General features: G+C 32.0%; 2 protein-coding genes across 6 annotated transcripts in view; one reads left to right on the top strand and one right to left on the bottom strand.

Annotated features, from left to right (window-relative positions):
- Positions 1-6734, top strand: part of LOC106457169 (flocculation protein FLO11-like) — a 60989-nt gene extending 54255 nt beyond the window's left edge. For all 5 annotated transcript variants that reach the window (XM_022383006.1, XM_022383009.1, XM_022383010.1 and 2 more), the window contains 5 exons: positions 576-758; positions 2587-2742; positions 3592-4114; positions 4749-6126; positions 6596-6734. In XM_022383006.1, coding sequence (XP_022238714.1) covers positions 576-758; positions 2587-2742; positions 3592-4114; positions 4749-6064 — 2178 coding nt within the window. In that variant the 3' untranslated portion in view covers positions 6065-6126; positions 6596-6734. The remainder of the gene's footprint in view (positions 1-575; positions 759-2586; positions 2743-3591; positions 4115-4748; positions 6127-6595) is intronic.
- A 9714-nt stretch (positions 6735-16448) lies between these two features.
- The window catches only part of LOC106457172 (transcription initiation factor TFIID subunit 10-like), a 15012-nt gene continuing 9357 nt past the window's right edge, over positions 16449-22103 (bottom strand). The window contains exons 4-5 of the mRNA XM_013916565.2: positions 19167-19275; positions 16449-16822 (exon numbers count right to left, since the gene is read on the bottom strand). Coding sequence (XP_013772019.1) covers positions 16733-16822; positions 19167-19275 — 199 coding nt within the window. The 3' untranslated portion in view covers positions 16449-16732. The remainder of the gene's footprint in view (positions 16823-19166; positions 19276-22103) is intronic.

Below are 22103 nucleotides of genomic sequence, written 5' to 3'. Positions count from 1 at the left end.
GGGTATTATAATGTGTAATTATATCCGTCGAAGTGAGCAAGATCGATGATGAAGGAAGTAGTTCCAAGAGCAGCACGAGACCTGTAACGTCATTCTTTTTAAGTGTAATTAAATATCAGTGAGCTTATTCATGATTTGATCATTTGAACTAAATGGTTAAGGTTTTTTTTTCGTTACAAGTTCATTTTAATAAAAGTATAGATACTATTTATGCGAAAATCAGAGCAGCTTCTAAATTTATAGCTTACTGACTGTTAAAAAAACATACAGTTTTAGAATTTTGTGATCGTGGAATCCATGAGGATATAAACAAAAGAAGTGTGTGTAAGCTGAAGAAGCTTTTGAGATCCAAGTGCTTAGAAAAACACTTGCATCTCAAAAGCTTCTACAGCTTAGATACGCTTCTCTTGTTTATATCCTGAAGGATTCCACGATTACAAAATTATAAAACTGTGAAGTTTAATTGCACTTTATGGTGTGTAACATAATCACCATTAGCAGCGGTGGCACACATTCTCCTACTTAAATCGATGCTAAGTGCTAAATCATATTTTTAAAGTTATTTTTATGTGTAGGTGGTCGAACAAGGAGTGGATCCCAACACAAAAGACAAAGATGGTGCCACTCCACTCCATTTTGCTGCCAGCAGAGGCCATGTTCATGTCTTGAGATGGCTTTTAAAACACGGTGGGCGAATTTTATTGGATAAATTAGGGAAAAGCCCACTTAATGATGCAGCAGAAAATGAGCACGTGGAGGTATGTATTTAAGTTTAAGAAGAAATATTAATTTTTTTCTACTTTCGTGAACTATGGCTTTTGAAATAAAACGAGCAGTAGTAGCATAGTACAATTTTATTAATACTGTTTTGGTGTCTTAGACTAAAAATACAACACCGCATTTATCAGAGATCTTACAGAAACGTGGGATCAGTGGAGCTAGAATATTGTGTGAAATATTCACATAAGGATACTGTCTTTTTTTAAACAATTGCTAAAAAATACTCTTTGTACGAACAAACCTATTCAAAATCCACTTAATACGTAATGATGACATGAAATGATTGTGTAAATCAAATACACACCTAAATACGTAAAATAAGTTCGGCTACATATAATAGTCGAAACTAGTATATGTATTAGGAACTATGTACTCTTTCAGAGTTGTGCCTTATCTGAGCTTCAGATGTAAGTTAGGTTGATCACATGGTGCGTCAGGTTATCCCTGCAGCACATTTTCTCTCATTATAACACATGTGTGGAAAGGAAAAGATATTTCAGCGATAAAAAGAGGCATGATAGTGTGTGCATGTTTATCAGGTGCCAAAGTGGTTAAGACAGTTTCATTGGTAGGCAGTTCTAAGATATCGGCCATTCGAGTTTATCAGCAATGGCAAAAAGCGAATGAAATGTCTGCTATTGGAGAGAATTGTGGCCACAAACACACAGTGACAGAAGGAGGAGAAAGGCGATCAGGATGGTGAAGTCAAATCATCATCAAACAATAGAACAACTGACAGATATTCAGTGCAGGGCAGTCCACATCCATCTCCATCCGAATCTTGCCACGATCAGACTGTAGTAGTAGTAGACCATTGTGTAAACCACTGATCTTAGTTATCAATAAGAAAAAATACGCCTCTAGTGGTGTAAAGAGCACAAACATTGGATTAATGAGGACTGGAGAAAAGTGATGCTTTAACTTTTTTTGAAACAATATAGTCATATTAAAAACATTTTCCAGGTTTATATCACGCATTAATAATACACCATTTTCTCATTACATATTTTATTTAATGTTAATACCCAATATATTGTCTCTAGTAAAGTTTTTATTGTTAATGTTGTTTTTTTTCAGTTTCATTTGACTTATTGTGATTTGTAATATTTGAGCTTTGAATTAATTTTATAGGTTAGAAGACATAATTAGCCCATCCAGTGCATTTGACGAAATATATAATGAACTACCTAAGTGGGAACAATGAACAGTTGAATTGGCAATATTTCTTTGAAATACTGAAAATAACAGTTGAGCATGTTCAATGAGGAATTGAATAAATATCCTTTCTGGAAGCCTTATAACAAATAGCAGGTTAAATACAGGAAAACACATTTGGAAAATCTGAAATAAAAAGTCAACAGAGTTTTATGTTAATTTATATAAATTGTTTGTTTGTAATTAAGCAAAAAGCTACACAATGGGCTATCTGTGCTCTGCCCACCACGGGTATCGAAACCCGGATTCTGGAATTGTAAGTCCGCGGACATGCCGCTGTGCCACTGGGGGCGTTTATATAAATAAATAGTGTTCTTATTACTCCTAGACGCATCAGTAACAATGACACATTTTACTTTGCACATCTAAGTTCACTAGCCTATTGAGTAGAAAACGCTCAGGGTGAATAATCTACGATAATGCATAGCTCAGAGGTAAGCGTGAGGGCTTATAATGCTAAAAATCGGGTTTCGATATTAGCGGTTGGCGTAGAGTAGATTGTCCATTGTTTAGCTCTGCACTTTAAGAGAAAAAAATTTCTCCTTTGTTTTGAATTTTCCAAGAATAAAATTCAATCGGTTATTTTTGCAGTGTTTTGCTGTTTTGACGGCGCATACTTCAGATCCTCAATATCAGGTTGAAATGTCAACAACCACGACACCTGGTGTTATACCATCATTTCCTGTTCAGCGTTGTTGTTTATCTTGTCGAGAACAGTCACAATACAGCCGTCCTTCTACCTCTCATGTAAGGAAAGTAATTGGTCAGTAGTGCATTTGAAAGACAAAATGGTGTTCTCGATTTTATATTTTATCGTTTTGTTTCTTACATCTTGGAATTATATTGAAAAAAAATTCTCAATTCGGATTTCAGAATGATGAAAATATCTTGAAACTATTTAACGTTTTTTTGTTCTTGTTTTTCTTTTTTATATTTAATTCTTAACAGATATGTTTTCATTTTTATTTACTGCTTGACCCGCTCCAGGAACAAGAAGACTACCAACTTACTGGTTCGCCAGTTCTTGTGAATGATAGTAATGTTAATTAGTAATAAATAATAATCAATAAGTAGAACAAATAACTAGTGTTAAAATCAAAATTAGATACATAATTTGTTGTTAATGATGACGAGAAACCCACTTGAAGTAAAAAATGTATAGCAGAGACGGCTAGTATGGGTATTAAATACTTTACCATAAATACCCATACCAGCCGTCTCTGCTATACATAATTTGTTGTTAAATCTTACCCTAATAATATAATATGTAAATTATTAAAATAAAAATTATTAATAATTATAATTCATTTAGTCTGGTTCACGTCATTATAATCGTTGTTCGTGAAAACTGATATTTATATAGCTCCTATACCACTATTATGTTTGTCGTATCCCAGAAGGCCTGATGAGCACTGGCATGGGCGAAAGGCTTCATCGGCACTCTGAATGGATATGGCAGATGGAGTGTGTTTGACATATTACAACATATTCTCGTTTGCTTTCATTTATGGATATTCTTATTGTTTACAATAAACTATAAGATTTGTCTACCTGATAATTTTTGTTAGTTATGGCACCTCTGTAATCTTTGAACAGAGCTCCGACGGTTGTTCATATCTATCTACTACGTCAGACGAAACCAATTCCTGGTCTAATGGCCATCCGTCGGACGTCACTGGTAGTAACCGTCAGTCACTAAGAGGGAGGACTTCACAACGACCCAATCATCATCACTCACTTATTCCTACAAGCAATTGTAATTTATGCGGTCTAGACGAAAAAAAGGACCAGAAGCATTGTCATCATCATCATAAATGCTCTCATCATAGACAATTACCAGAATGCGATGTGAGTAACACTGAGATTACGAACGGTCATCAAAGATCATCCAGCAATGAAAGTTCTCGAAGTTCTCACATGGAGACTTACGAAAAACCATTCTCAGCAGGCCCAGTTGCAGCTAGCCAAGAGCCTTTCTACCTGCATGAACCTAACATGACTCCAGAAGATCGAGTGAAAAACATGTTCAAAGATACATCTGGTGATAAGCAAGAGCAATCAACTGCGGACTCTTCTGTTTCAAATCCTAACTCATCAAGCAGTATAACTACTATAAATGGTATGCTGTTTTTTCAGAAACTAATATTGTATTGTTACGTTGTAATAAGCTTAATTTGTATTAATTATCATTAGGTAATGATACTGGTAAAGACATTAAGATTTTGATTTTATGTTAAACACAGTTCAAGAGTAGCTTGTATCTAAACTTTAGTTTCCAGTTTTATATGTTTAGAACTTTTTAATCTTGCAGTTAGTTGTTTTTTTTTCGTGATTATTTTTTCATTTACATTACTGCTAATAATGAATCAGAAAATACACATAGGTTTGGTGTTACAGAAAATCTTATTTGTGCTATTAGCAAATTATTCAGTTTGTTTAAAAAAGAAACATAATATAAAACATAATTGTGTATGACATTATCTGAAATAAGGTACTCAAATTAGCTTCGTGACATTGAATCTCAAAGAGGCGAAACAATATGTTGACGCTGCTTTAAATGATTTGCCATAAAAAAACACCTGGTAGATTTGAAATAAGCAGTTGAAGTAGGTTTCAAGTAGATACTGATTGCTTTAAATATATAAAAACAAGCAATGAGTATCGATTCATATTCAATAACACTTTAATTATTCGAGGTTGGAAAGAAACTGCTAAAATTGTAATAATTCGATAATTTGTATTTATTGATACAGTGAATGTAGAAGTCTACCAACCGGCTTCGGATGGCGAAACGAGTATATCTGAAGCTAGTGAACCAGTTCTAGAATACGATGACCCTGTGATCAGTAAAAAAACTGATAAAAGTCAAATACTGCTTGAAGGCTTTTCCGAGAAACCGTCTGAAGCCTGTAGTATAAGTACAGATGAGAAGATGTGTCCAGAAGTTCAAAATGAAAGACCGGAAGACCAAGATGAGAGTATTTCTTCTAGTTGTCCTTCGGAAATGAAAGAACTAAATAGCACGGAGGAATCTCCTGACATACATCCAGGAGAAAAAGATGCTGAAAACGAACCACTTACTGTTTCAAGAATTTCAAATCAGGAAAAGGATATCGAAACTCCTAAAAATCCTCCTCATGCCAACTGTGCATTTACTGGTCCAGAGGAGATTGTAGATTTACCTAAAGTTGGAAAAATAAAACAAATCTTTGACTCCCAAATAGAACCCAAGATCAAACCCCTTTTAGAAGAAAGAAATGGTTACTCTACAAATATCCTGGAAAGTGGAGAAGAGTCGTATTCTAAAAGAGATTCCAAGGAAGTAGCGGAACGGGTTCTTTCCATTCCAGTTTCCTTATCTACCACTCCATTTTTTCCTACACCACCTCCCCCACCTCTTCCTCTACCTTTAAGTAAGAGTAATCTTAATGGACAAATAGATTCTCCAAGTTCTACTGTTAGACCAAAATCGACTGTTGGTCTCGAAAATGAGAAGAGCGGAGTACCCGAACGACCAAAGTCCATGCCTCCAGACAATTTGACCAGTAATGATGATAACAATAAAACTAGGAACAACAATAAGCCTCAAGAATTGGAAGAAATGGGTAGCTTGAAACTCAAGCTATCTAAGTTATCTCCCCCACTAGCACAAAGCGGGTTCATTCTACCTCAGTTTGAATCAATGCCGAAATCTGACATGAACATCAAACCTTCTGAGTATCTGAAGAAATTAGCAAACAAAACTGCTCCGTCTTTCCCTATTCCAAAGATAGGGAAAATACCTAGTGTTCTCCTTGGAAGCCCCGAAAAAACTGCAGCCAAAAAAGAAATGGAAGATAAATTATCGTCTGTCATTACTTCTCCAACATCACTGCAGTTGCAGCAGAAGACTGATTGTATCTCAGAAAATAGCTTAACCAAATCTGAAACAAAAAGTGTACCTGAGACCACAACGGACAACAATAAGAATATTATAGCTAATGAACCAAAAACAAGTATCGATAAAACAATACCACAAGTACCCCCACCACCGCCTAGTGGATCTCTTTTCAATTTTGCCAAATTTTAATGTGACCAAGGAAGCACTTCAGTCGGTTAACCTGAAGAAAACGGAAAAACCAGCAAATACAAGTGAGTTTTATTGTACTATTGATATAACTGACATCTCTTACAAAATCAATGTCAAGGTTATGGTGGTTTCGAAAAATAGAAAATATATTCAATGTGCTTTTATCTTTGTCTTTTTACATTTGTATGAGATAATCAACTACTTTACCAATTTTCAGAAATAATGTGTTAAATGCAACTAAAGTGTGAAATGTTTTAGCAGTGTAATTTCTGATATAAAATATTTTATTTCAGTAGCATGCTTCAACTTCATAAATCATTTGATAACTTATTTAAAAAGATAAATAAATACTAAATCATGATTGGCCTAAAAAAACTAAAATATATCCTGGTGGAAGGGCAGACTGAAAAAACTGAAAGACTTAATCACTTTTATCTCACAAATGTGGTTATTTATGGTTCACAATAAAACCTATTTAAAAATAAATAAATAACTAAGACGTGTCATTTTGATTTTGTTTTCATTTTATAGCTTCAAAAGAACAAACCGTTCTTCCGCAAAAAAACGATTCTATCGTGGAGAAAAAGAGGGACTTGATCGCCGAACTGAAGAAATCAAAGGACATTCAAGGCGTCAAGAGAATGAAGGAGGAACGCCAAAAAATGGAAGAGAACGAGGTACACCATAGTTATTGAACCAAACTGGTTAAACACCAAGTTTGAAACGTCAGTTACTTTAAACATTGAACGTTTCTAGTTGCGAATGCAATATTTTAAAAGTACAGTTAAGACGTATTACAACCCATCGTGAAAGTGAAAAACAATCATTGAACATACTTTCCTTCTGTACTTTGTTCCTAAACACACTTGGGTAAATTATGATATGTAAACCCATAGTGAAAGTAATAAACAATCTTTGAGTATACTTCCCTGCTGTTCTTTGTTCCTAAACACATTTGGGTAAATTATGATATGTAAACCCATAGTGAAAGTAATAAACAATCTTTGAGTATACTTCCCTGCTGTTCTTTGTTCCTAAACACATTTGGGTCAATTATGATAAGTACACCCATCGTGAAAGTAATAAATAATCGTTGAGTATACTGTTTTACTTTTCCCTGTAATTATATACTGTACATTTTCAAACAACTTTAATTTTGAGAACAGTAGCGATCATTCTTTTTTTTCTGAGATAGATGTTACTTGTTGTTAATGGATAATTTTCGGTCATTACTCCACTTTTTCAATATCATGAATTGATTCATATTCATCGGTTTTGTTTTTCAGTGAACATAGATTGTTCTTACAATAAATTTCGTGTAACATTATTCTACTAACAGCAAATGATGATGACAAAACCTTGTCGAAACGTTGTACACTTGCTGTTATGTTAAACTTATATTAAAGTTTTTCTTCATTACCCATTCAAGCCGTCTCCAGCCATTATTAGTCTCAAAGTGGGTTTCTCGTCATCGAATTATTCTACTAGAATAATCACCCATCTCAAAAAGAGCGACGTCCTTCAGTGAACACATTCTTAACATCAACGTCTGTTGTGATTTAATATTATTGGTGTTTGTGGCCACATAGTTTATTTCATACCAATATTCGTTTGTTTTTTTTTATGTGGAATTGCGAGCTTGCCAAATACTGATTTATTAATTTTTTTTTCAATATCATCTTTCTTCGAGAGCAGACATCTTACAAGATTTCTTCCACCGTATATGAGATTTGTTTTCCTATAAGAACACTTGCTTCTTGTTGTTACTTATAGAGTTGTTGTTACGCATCAAAGAGTATTAATTAAGCAGTTGAAACCCGGAATTAATGAAGTAGGATCGTTTATGAAATTGTTATTGAAATTGTAATAATATTCGTGAAGTGTTTTTCATTTACATGTACAGTGATATAAAGTAAAGTCTGTTTCTAGCACCGTAAAAATAAAAAAAATTCCCAATAGCTATATCAACAATACATTGATTTCGTTATAATGCATCGTCTAAAATCTGCCTTCTCTGCTAGTTATTTCAATTTTATCTTTATTCATTAGATGCAAAAGAAAGCAACAGAAATTGCACAGCAGTGCACGGTCACAAATTTTCTAAACAAAATCCCAGAAGTGGATGCCAACGGCTGCCCCATTCCCTTATGGAAACGGGAAATGCTGGCTAAGAAAGCGGCTGAAAATGCACGGAAAGAAGCCGAAGAACAGAGCCAGGTGAGGAGAGACACAATCGATTGTAAAAGCTTTTTAATTAATTCTATTCTCTAATTTACTCAAATTAGAACTACCCAATAAACAGATGCTCGATCAGTATTTCTAGATTATTACGTATATTACATAGACAAATTGTTGTACTTTTCCTTGTAATTATTTACTCCTTAAAGCCGACTAACATGATTTATTACAACATTTTTTGCTCGCCGATTTCCATTAATCAAGTTGTGCATTATAGCTACATTATATATATATAGTCTAGTAACTTTGAACTATTATAATTGTTAATTCCGATTTAAATTCTCAGTCACGCTTAATTAAAATTAATTAAATATAATTAAAAACATAACCTTGTTCTAAAATATATGTTTCAGATAGAATAGCGATATTTTTATATTGTAATTAGAAAGATGCAGAGCAGAAGAAAATTGATGCTATTCCGGTATGGAAACGCCATCTGTTAGCTAAGAATGGAATACAATCAAAAGTATCGGAAACTATTGAAACGTAAGTTTTTTTAACACATTGTACTTTTTAAAGTGAAGATTAAGAACAATAGTCTAAAAATTATATAACTACTTATTTTTAATTTTTTATTTTAAGATTAATTATTCAATCAAGGTCACAAACTAAATTGTGTTTCAAATGTCCCTCGACAATATAAATAATAATCTATAACCAAGTTCCAAACCAGTTAGAAAACAATTTTAATTAATTATATTTGAAAAACATCTGACAAAATGTTTTTTCTCAGATTATTTTTGTCTTAATAAATCATGTGTATCTTATTTTGCAGAGGCTGCTCATTTAGGTAGAAACAGCACATAGCATATATGTACGAAATAGTAAGCTAGATTTTTGGTTTAAAGCTTCTTAGTTATGCCGTAAATTTGTGGCTATTAAATAAATAAACACCAAGTAAAAAAAAATGCAATTTTATGAAATAACTAAACAAGAAAAAACAGGTACATAATTATAATTAGTATTTAGTGGATCTGTCCTTTCGTAGTATTTAAGATAGAAACAGTCATACATCGTATTTACAAGATTTGAAATCTAGGTCTATGGGACTGCACCTCACCTCTTGTGAAAAAGTAATATGAGGGCATCCATAGATGTTGGTTGTTTGGGGTACTCTCGCAGGAAACGGTCAAGGATGGATCAAAATTTCGATAGGATTCATACCCTGCGATTGACCTCGATATGGGTAAGTAATAATACCGTGTCCATCAAGCCATCCATTTGTGACGGGGCTGAAAGAGCAAACGCCCCATCTTATATGAAAACATTACCTTGTCTGATAAGCTGGTCATTAGTATAAACAGCTAGAGGGCCTTGTCCGAGAACTGTCATTTATCAAACAGCTATGATCGTCCAGTTTCCAATATGGTACTCCAAACCATAACCAAAATACAGCTGTATTTTCAACAAAAGTATTTGGGAGAATACAGGCCAAACCCGGATGTGTCCACTGTCAGAGAATTTTGCAAATATGGACTTGTCGGAAAAACTTAATGCCCCCAAAACGGGAGAGACAACATCTGTGATGCCCATTGCTGTCGATATACGATATTACCTTGAGTGAGGAGTGGCTTTTGTGTAGGTACTCTGGCATTGCATTCCATGCTATGAAAATAGCTTCTGATGGTATTGGAGCACATTTGCACCTGTCCTGCAACATTATCGGACATTTGATCTTGGCCATTCTCCATAGTTCTTCTCACAGCACGAAGAGCTCGTTCTGATAGTTTTATGTACCAAAACCATAGATAAACTTTTGGTTTCGGCGTGATTAGAGCTACATTGTTACCCCTATTTTACTGTGGAGTAGGGTATTGCGGGTGACCTAGCAATATCTTGTCGACCTTAACTGTCCTTCCATCAAAGTATCCGACCTTGTGAAAATATTGAAAATTTAATTGTGAAAATTATCCGACCTTGTGAAAATTTAATTGCTGGGATTCTTTCGTTTGTGGATTGGCTGTTTGCACTATGTGATTTTTTTTTTTTTTTGTAGTTTTCAAATCCTAGCGGGCTTTTGTACACCAAGAGATATACGTTACCAGATGAGTAACTGATTTATAGAGAAGGGGAATCTACATTGAAGACGCAATGTAATTAAACACTAAGGTGTATTTAAGAAATTGGAGAATAACAACAAGATGTAATCAACGCAAATTTCTCCTAATAAGGCAGTTAACGACAAAAATAAGTGAATATGAATTATACAAGCTTTGATAATTAGGACACGTAAGAAACAAATGTTAAATATTCTCTAGAAAAGCCCTGCAAAAATATATTCTAAAGCCACCTTACCAATTTTATGTGTAGTATATTTGAAACGACAAATACCAAGTCATAACCGTGCCACAATCACACCTGATGTCCATTTTTTAGGTAATTTTGAGTAATAGGGAAGGAAACAAACGTATATCTCGTCCCACTTGTACGTTAAACCAATTCTCGGATGATCTTTTGGTTGTTTGTTTGTTTTGAATTTCGCGCAAAGCTACACGAGGGCTATCTGCGCTAGCCGTCCCTAATTTAGCAGTGTAAGACTAGAGGGAAGGCAGCTAGTCATCACCACCCACCGCCAGCTCTTTTACCAACGAATAGTGGGATTGATCGTATCATTATAACGCCCCACGGCTGAAAGGGCAAGCATGTTTGGTGGGACGTGGATTCGAACCCACGACCCGCATATTACGAGTCGAGTGCCCGAACCAAATGAGAAGATTTGAATAGCAGGAACTTCTTAACGGAAGAACTATCTAAGAACAATCAAAAAACGATAAAATATTTTACAGCTTTCTCAGTCCATTTATTTCCAGGAATACCAACATACCAGGTAAAAATAATTATCGTTCAGAACATGTAAATTACCTAGAAAAACACGACCTTTTCACAACAAAGCACGGAAGTTACATTACTTGTATGAGCTTAACATAAGGAGACTGAAAAAAACAGAACGAGAAAAAATGAGGTAAGAGAATTGCATAATCAAGATGATGTTAACATGATATCTAAAAGTTCAGCAATATAACTACCAGTGTGATTTAAGAGACGATAATACAAAAGTAATTTGAAGATCTGGACATAAATAGCTCAAGATCCATGCAAACCATTCGTGTTAATTCTCAAGTAGTCTTGAAATGCTGAGATACAAGCAAGACAATTTTGTAAAGTAGGAGGGAAACCCCACAGAACTCAAAGTACTAAAGGGAGACAAGAAAAGGTTTCAAATAAATATGGAGTAGCATCCCACCTATAATTATAAAGGAAGTTAATGTTATTAAGGAATGATAAAATAGAGATCCGAGAGCTTTGGACAAAGGTAATTCCATACTGACCTAGCAAGTATACTGTCACTGTAGGGTCAAAAGACCTGTTCCGCCCAAACTTGTAAAGCAGCAGGAGTATACACAGGTTCCTATACAAATACGTATTCCAATTTGTTTTGTTTGTAATGAAGAACAAAGCTACACAATGGGCTATCTGTGCTCTGTCCACCACGGGTATCGAAAGCCGTATTCTAGCGTTGTAAGTCCGCAGACATACCACTGGGGGCACGTATTCCAAGAATCTAGCATCCGATAATCCCGGAGTTAGAAAAAGAATTTATAGATAAAGCCAAAAGGTGATTATTTGGATTGCAACCCGTTAAGTAGAGTTTTAAGGTATAAAGCTTTGGTAATCCAGGTGCCTAATTAGGGTTAGCTTAGTAGAATAAATAACCTTTATCAATTGGATCTGTATCATTACGTTTTTAGCCTAGTTTAGGTGCACTCAAGATTATATCTGCTGGATAAAATAACAAACCTAGCCAGAGTAATTAATTGGTAGAGAATACGAAATGAAAAAGCAAATATAACTATGAAAATTAAATAATACAAATAAGTTTGGTTGTTGTTAAGCACAAAGTTACATAATGGACTATCCGTGCTCTGCCTACCACGGGTATCGAATCCTGAATTTTAGAGTCGTAGGTCTGCGGTCTCACCGCTAAGCCACAAGGAGGTATGTATGTATAAAAGTAAGTAACTGAATACATTAATCGATTAATAATTAACATTGTGAACTTGACCAAATACTTTGGAACTCCAACAAGTTTTTTAAGCGTGAACTAATAAGTTTTGTCTAGCTTTGGCGGTTGTTATGGTGAAACGAGTCTATGAATTATTATTTTTTACTTATACTACTAATATGCCTGTTCGATAACTAAGAATAAAGCGTGTTATTGAAATAAATATCGATTATTATTTGATATTTATTTTGCTACTTAGCCCAAACTGCTGTGACTCATCTGAAACATCAACCTAGCTAAGCAGAAATATACTTACAATATATTATCATTATTTGCTTTTAGTTTACAAGGATAACTAACTAGCCTTCTATACCATTCTTTCCCGTGTACATTTCTAAAGCACTTAAAATATGAAATCCAGGTGTTACTTTTCTTTGTGCGTGTTTTTTAAATATATCCATTCTCTTCTATCGAACGTTTTAGTAAAAAGCAACAGTTGTGAATCAACTTCAGAAGAACAGCCGAGCCACACCATACAAGAAACTGACAATTTAAAAACAGTGGAAAATGGAAACGACCATAAAAATACAAAACAAAACCTTTGGCTTCAGCAGCTAACGAAAACTAAATCGGGATTCCATTTCCATTAACAACGGTGGTAATGAAATTTTTTGTGATAATGAAAAATAGGCACTTTTACTCTGAAGTCTATATACACTATTGTTGGAAAATATTTTATCCTACACGTCATGGATAGATGGCAGCAGTCGTCTACGTTGCTGGAAGACATCCAACTGATTTATTTGCGAAAATTATATTTAAAAAGTTATAAATTATATTCATAAGTGTGAACAGTATATACAGCTTTCGAAAGGAGCATACCTGGGTTCGATAAGGCGAATATTTTTGTTGGATGTATATGTGCAATTCGGTTTGTAGTATTTAATTGCATTAATCTATAAAATTAAATGTACAATGAGGTGAGCATTACGAGTTTTTGGTGTTGGAACGGTAGATGTTTAAAGAAACATTTCTATCTAAAAAACAGTGTAAATGAACAAGATTTGTTATTTGTTGACAAATGGATTTCAAGGTAAGGACGAAGTTCTAAATGTTTGATTGTAATTTAAATTGTGAAATCATTTTTGCCACTACGTTAGCACTTAGATTTTTTGTAATTTCACTTAATGTACATCAGAACAACCTTTAGTAATTAACCAATACATCAACATAGTTCGTTTATAGTTGGGTTATCTACTGTCATTTTAGTAAAATCAGATGCCTTATAGAGTTTAATAATCTAATTTTAATTATGAACACACATTTATATTCAACGTATGTAAAGCCAGTTTTCTAAAACACATTAAGACAATAACAGTGTGCGAAATTTATTTGTCACTTAAAGTTAGAACATTATTAAACTTAATTGAATTACTAAGACTATTATCATGTCAGAAAAGCATGTTTTTACAGCGAACGTTTGCTTCCTCTAAGCGGATCTTTAATTAATGTACTTATGAGTATTAAACAAAAAATTTATTTCATGTCATTTTTCATGTTGGTTTGCTTAATTGAATTATGATTCAAATCGTTTCAATATTCACGTTCAATCCATAGCACATAATTTTATTTATAGAATTAATATAATTGTATAATCCAAGTAGAAATTTGTTCAATATTCGATTATACGAACTTTTGCGAAAAAGTTTTATTAAAATAATAACAGTTCAATTGATAGATTATACAAGTTACTGTTTTCATTACTACGAGCCTTTACCTCAGTAAGTTATGCAAAAATTACGATTCTGAAGTCCCATGATTTTGCATCTCAAAGTTATGATAATATATATATATATATACAGGGTGTTTACTACATATAACTATAATTTGTCTATAAATAGGTTTACTTTTTAGCCCTCGGGTTATTATCAGTGGACAAGAAACTGAATAAAAGTTTTTGACCCTTTGATAGAATAACCATTTTTATCTCTTAGTGATTTGCAACTGAAGAGAAAAAGAATAAAGTTAGTGCAAATTATTAATTATTTACACGAATGTTTTTCAAACCACACGTACGAATCTTTAATACACATAATCATGTTAATTCATATTACTACTAATTACTATTTTAGCACTGTGAGTTATAGGAATTAATATATTTGTCAATTGTCACGACATTTGATTGTTTCATTGAATTACTAGCTCAGTCTTAACTTTGCAAACAAATACACACCTGAATTCGCTAACACTTTCAACACGATTCTAAACGAAAGCCAGATAATAATCATCCCCTACTTTATTGCCTTTCAAAAAATTAAATTTAGACTATTCATAACTCATGATATATTATTGTTGATTCTACAACATGTATATCTTCAGTGTAATCTCAAAATAATATAAAAACATTTCGCATATTGCACTGTTTTTTTCCGTAATTTTAACACCACTTTTCGATAAAAAATTAGTTACAACTTAATTTTTTAAGTATGAATAGTTCTGTCTGGACTGGTTATAGTTATATCATCTGAAAGAAGAAAGGTCAGTAGATTTGATTTTTTGTACACATACATATATATATAGTAAAATTACACGAACAATTAACTGTTCTTGGGATAATGTGCCATATAAAATTTCATATTGGATATGTTTATACAGTTTTTTAATATTAATTACCATTAAAACTACAATTTCGAAATAGATTTCAAATAACACTAACTCTTCTGAGGATATAATAAAAATTAGCATGGGAATATGATTTAGAAAATTGCTGCTTTCGGATATCCTTATTTGTGATTGAAATTTAATGTTTTTATAGAGCTCACATTGTCTTGTTTGAATATTTTTGTAACAATGAACAAATAAACTTTTAAAATATATACATATCTGTTTGGGTTTTTGTATCAACTTGTAGAATTATCTTTTATAAACATACAACAAGAGAGGATTACAATGAATGCTACTTAAATATAATTATCAATTAAAATTGTATTTACAATATTGTTTTTGTAAAAAATAAAAACAAAAATTACATCAACATAGATGTGATAAATACAAGATTCAAAGAACATTAGGATTGAATATGATATAAAACATTTTTAGGTTTGAATATGTTTACTTTTCTTCCTAAAACATAGAACCATTTTTTTCGACCAATACATCTATAAAATAAACATGCGACAGTTGTAAATTTCCTTATTTACCTTAACAAAACTGGTAAAATAAATACAAACAGTGTGAGGGAGGAACCATTCTAAGGGTCAACTGATTCCCAAAATTAGAAGTAACCAATATATATACATACAATTCTTTAAAATTTTACAATGTATTAAATAAGTTTTGAATTTTAATTCCAAAAGCTATCTTTGTTTAACCAACAAAGATTTTTTGCTAATCTACAAATAAAACTCCACAGTTAATAGTTGTGTATTTAATTTTATATTGCAAAAATACTACTCTATATGCTATTTAGTCATTTTGCTTCTATCTTCATTTCACTTTTGAAATGCCAATAAAAGAGCTTTTTTATTTTCACAAGCAGTTAGTGAAAATTAAGAAGCAGTTATTGAGACATAATACAAATTACAGTATACTAACTGTAAAACTTACCTTTATTATAGTTACCAGAAAAAAATAAACCTTCCTCTTGTGACTTAATTTCACTGTGTAAAGTAATAAAATTTTAATCTAAAACTTACATGAATTTGAGTGTTTAAGTAGTTACTAGATGTACTTACACAGGGTCTCTGAAAGTGTTCTGTTTCAAGAGTAAATGTAACCAAAATTAAGAGTAACAAATAGTTTTATTTCTTGCTTTTCAAATTCATATGTCATGCTGTGTTGTAGCCCACAGAGTGCATAATTCTTCTTGTAATTCACGACATGCATGTTTTACTGACGTCATAACAATACAAATTGCAACAATGTGACATCATTTTACTGTCTACTGACTGGCAGACAGACAACACACTAACAGTAGTTAAAATAGGTGACCCCTCCAAGCAGCACACTTGGAGATTTGGCAGATTATATCTAAATGTTTTGAAAATCCTGAATGACAAGCTGCAAAGATAACCCAAAACAGTGAAAAAATGTCAGCTTTCTAAAGTAGATATTATTTACAACAGCTTTTCAATAAAAGTCAAGTAACAGAAACTACAACTATTTTTTATTTGGCCTAAGACAAGATGAGAAAAAGAGCTATGACATGATGGTTGAAATGTTTAATAATTCTATTTCACAAGAAATGTTTTTAAACAAACATGTCTGCCAACATAAACACTATCAACAGAGAGATCAGTTTTGGTTTTTTGTATAAAAACTGCTTTTATGACCCAAAAATGTTCTTACACAATTTTTTTCAGTCTTGTAACAATCTTAGACCAGTAAAACTATCAATACATAACCATCATAATGTCATATGTGAGGGATCAAACAAAATAATGAGGCTTCTTAATATGAATTCCATATTCCATAAGAGCTGGATTTAGGTCTTCCATTGTAAGAGTGTAACGTTTGTCCTGTAAGAATACAACACAAAAAGTTCCTTATCAATGGAAACATTTACTTTGTTGCTACAGAAGTTCAGAGCACATTTACTATTAGTTTAAAAAATACCCTAATAATTTCTTACAACAACACGAGTGTCTGTAAAAACATCAATATAAAACTTATTCTGAGTAAATTTTAAAAAACTCATTAAAGCTTTGACTTGAGTTACCAAACCAGAATAAATGTCAAAAAAGTGAATAAATATCATAAAAGTAGTATTAACTGCTCTATTTTAACTTTCAACATATATGATTTGTCATGTTTCTGGAAAAGAACACTGAACTATTATTGTATACACACAAGTCTATGTCTGTAACTTTCCTTGTACATAAATATATATTTGGTATATATTTTTCGAATCATTTTCAGATCAAGTCCTCTCATTTAGGATAGAGTTGGGCAATTTAGTTGATTCCTTATGCAGAGTGGTTGCATCAGTTAGTGTCATGTAAACTAACCAACTGTATACAAAATTACATTTAAATCAATTAACTGAAATTAATGTTTCCAATTATTACATTTTTTATATTATTCCAACCATCAACTAATCAAAATTATGAATAAATCAATTTTCATGAAAATAATCAAAATTAGAGTTTGCAGTTATTACTATTTTTGATTGTTCCAACTATCTAAATAATCAAAATATTGCCATAACTTGCCTGTCCTGTCTTTGTTATGGAAAAGCTACTAGGGCTGTCTGTCATTGTCACTAATTTCTCACTAGAGGGAAAGCAACTGGCTGGCAGTAGCCATCACCAACTTTGTATTTCTTTATATGCTGAACTGCTGACTAGAACAAAAGGCAAATGGCTAGCAGTACCCTTCACTAATTTTGTTTTTTTGCTTCTACATACCAGGGTTTGAAAAACACTGTACTAACAAACTGGCAAATACCACTAACTGTTTAGCTTTATATCAAGATAATATCAAGTAACATCGATAAAAAAAATTTGCCTTGCATGCATGAAAACATGTTTTTCTCATAGCTCCTTATATGTCATTGTAATTCATAGGAAAAAGAATTTTAGACAGGATAAGAAAAGAAGATAAACATATCTGATGACCAGTGGTGTTTCCACCTTTACCAACTAGCTAAAATAAATTAATAATGTTTAAAAGTGCTTTTACTAGAGTTCACATCCAGCCCAGATATACAGAACCACTTTCTCTAATGTACATAATAGATTCTTGATGATGTGAAAATTAGTACCTCGGTGAAAAACAAAACAAAAACCATTTTTTTTTGTATATTTTCATTTCCTCCTGTTTCACAAATCAATATATTCAAATAACTACTTCTGTAGAATTTTCAAAAACGACACTGTACATGGATGTAGTACATTAGCTGGTACTTTGGGCACAAAGCATTGAGTAAGCTAAAGCTTATTAAATTTACTGAAATAACCAACATCATTCAGTTGCATGCTTACAATGAAAGGATATAATGTAAGACCAGTCCACCATCTGCCATTACAAAGGTAGAATGACGATCAGAAGTAAAATTCATAAAAAATTCATACTATACACGTTCAGTCATCCAACATAACTTGGAATAAGGTTAACACTAAGTTCTATAAATGTTAAGCACATTTAAATAATCAAGAAAAGTCTAGTTCTCTTTCTTAAATCAAAGGTAGACTTAATCTATATAATCAAACAATTTCAATGATGAACACTTACCTTGCAAACAATAACTGAAATATGAAAATTATCATTAAGCATAAAAAAATCATTAACTAATTATTACTTCTTATTATTTTTTTAGTAAGTTAAATAGAAAATGGAAAATTAGCACTACCACAGGACGTAGAAAGATGTAAACCATTTTTTTATATTTAAGCATAATGGTTTGAATTAAATATTCAATTGCTCGTAAGTGTATTTATAAAATACACCAAACAATATTTAAAATTAATAACAATCACAAAACGTACAGTTCCGATACAATGCTATAAACTCGTTCAGTACATGCCAAACCAGACTATTACACTAAATTTACATACATTAGATAACTACTAAAAATATCATGCAAAATATTTTCTAACCATTAAATTGTTTCTCAAGGCTACTGATCTACAAGTTTTTCATTTGATGTTTAGTGTTATTAAATAGACTTTTAACTATATTAACTTACTAACCCAATCAGACTTTATATTGTGGATTTTTGCAATCCACTAGATTAATAAATAATACATTGTACAATGATTTATCTTTACATTCACATGTAAACCCAGTGAAACATTAAAGAATTTATATTTTTATAATACATATAATAAAAGTGTAATGTTGTATAGAAAATCTAAGACTGACCTTGCTTGTCTTCTTACTTTGTCCTGCTCCTCTCATCTTACAGTGTTGTAAGGCATCATTGGCTATATCAGAAATAAACTTTTGGGCCGCCAGAGATATGAGACGTACGCTAAAAAAATAAAAATAAAATTTAATATGCAACAAAAAATAAGTCTCCAAGTTTAAATAAGTACAACTGTATTCTCCAATCTGTTTTGTTTAAGAATGAATGAGAGAAAAAACGTTTCTTCTTATTCCTTATCTTTCATTCTAAATCAAATAAAATTAGAAAGTTATTAGTAACATTTCTCTTCAACCCAATTACTGCATTCAGTTTTGTAACAGGAAACAACGTAATACATTGTTTGTAAACTGAAGATAATTATGCTTTTAAACAGCAAGAATGTTTTGTTTGTGTGAATTTACCAAAACAAAAAATAGCAAACACTATTAAAATAAGAAATTTTTTAACAGCACAAAACAAATCACATTCAATGTACACTGCATATAAATTAAAGAAAGTAAACATATGCAAAAGAAGATATCACCCAAGCATCCAATGTTTCTCTCACAAGAAAAAAAAATCACATATTTAATTTGACTTAACATGATTGGAGAGCCACAAGATATGTCCTTAGTACAGATAGATACAAAAGTTGTTTTTTTAATAACTGATAAAATTGAGCTACATGACAACATGAAATTGACCATATCATCTGTTCAATCTACAAATCGATCAAATGAAGGAAAGAAAGGAGGGGTTATCGAACAAAGTCCGCAAAAGTTAAAATTGATACTAGCTGCCTACAAAATATTGTATAACAGAAAAGTTTAGAAGTTCTTCATGATAAAATAACAGTTATACTTTTAAGAATGTTTTTACATTTTTATTACCACTATTACTTTAATCCCTTTATACTATTTTTGTAACAGTTTACTTTATAATTATTATCCAGCTGTAGGTTTCAGAATGACAATAAATACAGAGCAAATGGAGTGAAACCACATTTGAGGTCATTCACCATCCACTCACTGCACTAAAATGTCTTGTGTAAATATTCTGTCAGAATGGAGATGTTTACTCAAAATGTCATAAAAACTAAATATAAAAAAAAAAAGACATGAAATGTAACTATGAAACTGCTTAATTATCCAGTGTAATTTTTATATAAGAATTATGATTTATCCAAATACAACTGTTATCTTAACAGGTGTTTGCCTGTTGAATAAGTGATCTACAAATCTGTAGACAAACATGTTTAGAATTTACTTGTTTTAATATGACTAAGTACACATTCAAATATTAGTTATATACAGAGTTAAGACTGACAGTATACTAAGACTAACGTATATCAGCACATTTTTCATTGTTTGGTAATTCATCACATCCTGATTTTTGTATATTACCCAGACATGCGATACAATCATATATTTTTTAATTATCTTTCGTTAACAGTTATGAATTTTAAATGCAACTCAGAATCTTTGAAACCTTTTCTTGTTTTTCCATTCAAATAATATCAGATACAGTGACAGCATTTAGTTAACTCTGCTTTATTATAGAACATGCTAAATTGATTCTGTCATTTAGAGCTGTAGTCCTGACATGAAAATAGATCATTGTCTTCTTTTTTTTTTTAACTAAAAGTCTTGCATTTTCTACTGACTTTCTTGATAATACTCATTTATTTTATTTGTTGAATTTTGTGAAAAGCTAATCAAGGGCTACATGCACTAGCCATCCCTAATTTTTAGGTGAAAGATCAGATGGAAAGTATCTAGTCAACATCACCCACCACCAACTCTTCTCTTTACTAACAAGTGAGATTGCCCATTGCAATATAACACCTTCAGAGCTGAAACGACGAGCTTGTTCCATAATGGAGTGTTCTAACCACCAGGCCATCTTATTTAAACTAATCCCTATTTTTGATAAAGTTAATATGTATCAAATGCACTTAACTTATTTATTAATAATTATAAATTCACAAAAATCTAAAGCAGCTTTGTTATCATGATAAATGAATTATCATAAGAAACTGAAAGCATTCATCACATTAAAAGCTCAGCAAATTTTACAGTAAGAGCCCTACTCTAAAATATCAGTAGTGTATAATATTTATGAACAGAGTTTTCAGGTTAAATATTTTACAGTGAGAGCCCTACTCTAAAATATCAGTAGTGTATAACATTTTTGAACAGAGTTTTCAGGTTAAATATTTTACAGTGAGAGCCCTACTCTAAAATATCAGTAGTGTATAACATTTTTGAACAGTTTTCAGGTTAAATATTTTACAGTGAGAGCCCTACTCTAAAATATCAGTAGTGTATAACATTTTTGAACAGAGTTTCTCGTTAAATATTTATTCAATATTAGCAACAGTTTTTACAAGAAAGACTTGTTCATGCCCAATGTTTGTTTAATCTATCCTAATTCATATATAAATATATATATTTTTATTGAATAATAAAGTATGTATTTCTTGCCGTCCACCTGTGTGCAATTTAAAAAAATACTTTTTTCATTTCTAGAAATGACCAGTACACTTTTGTTGCTACTTGTTCCTCCATAAATTGTACCACTTTTCTAAAAGACTGGTTCATCAGTATAGCATACACATAAATCTACATAAGAGTTATATATATATATATTGGTGTACTTTGGTGACATATTTTCTTGTAGGCAGATTTTATTAAACAAGACCGATGTCTGTAGGTTTACTTTCTTCTTAGAATTCTTCTCAAGAAGTCGATAAGCCGTCTTAACGTTGTTAGAACAACGGGTAAAAGTTGTAGCCAGTGATGAGTTGGCCGACGCGTTTCGAATGCATTCTGCATCCATTATCAAGGCTGAATGTTGTGTAAATTGTGATTACTGTTGGTGGATATTTATAGGTATGGGTAAGCAGGTGGTGGTATCTAGCTCGTGGGAGGCGTTAATTGGTGGAGTGTTGTATT

The sequence above is a fragment of the Limulus polyphemus genome, unplaced genomic scaffold, assembly GCF_000517525.1.
Source record: "Limulus polyphemus unplaced genomic scaffold, Limulus_polyphemus-2.1.2 Scaffold299, whole genome shotgun sequence".
In the NCBI taxonomy this organism is placed as follows: domain Eukaryota; kingdom Metazoa; phylum Arthropoda; class Merostomata; order Xiphosura; family Limulidae; genus Limulus; species Limulus polyphemus.
Note: the sequence above shows the minus strand (reverse complement) of the source record. Positions and strands in the feature narration are given on the sequence as shown.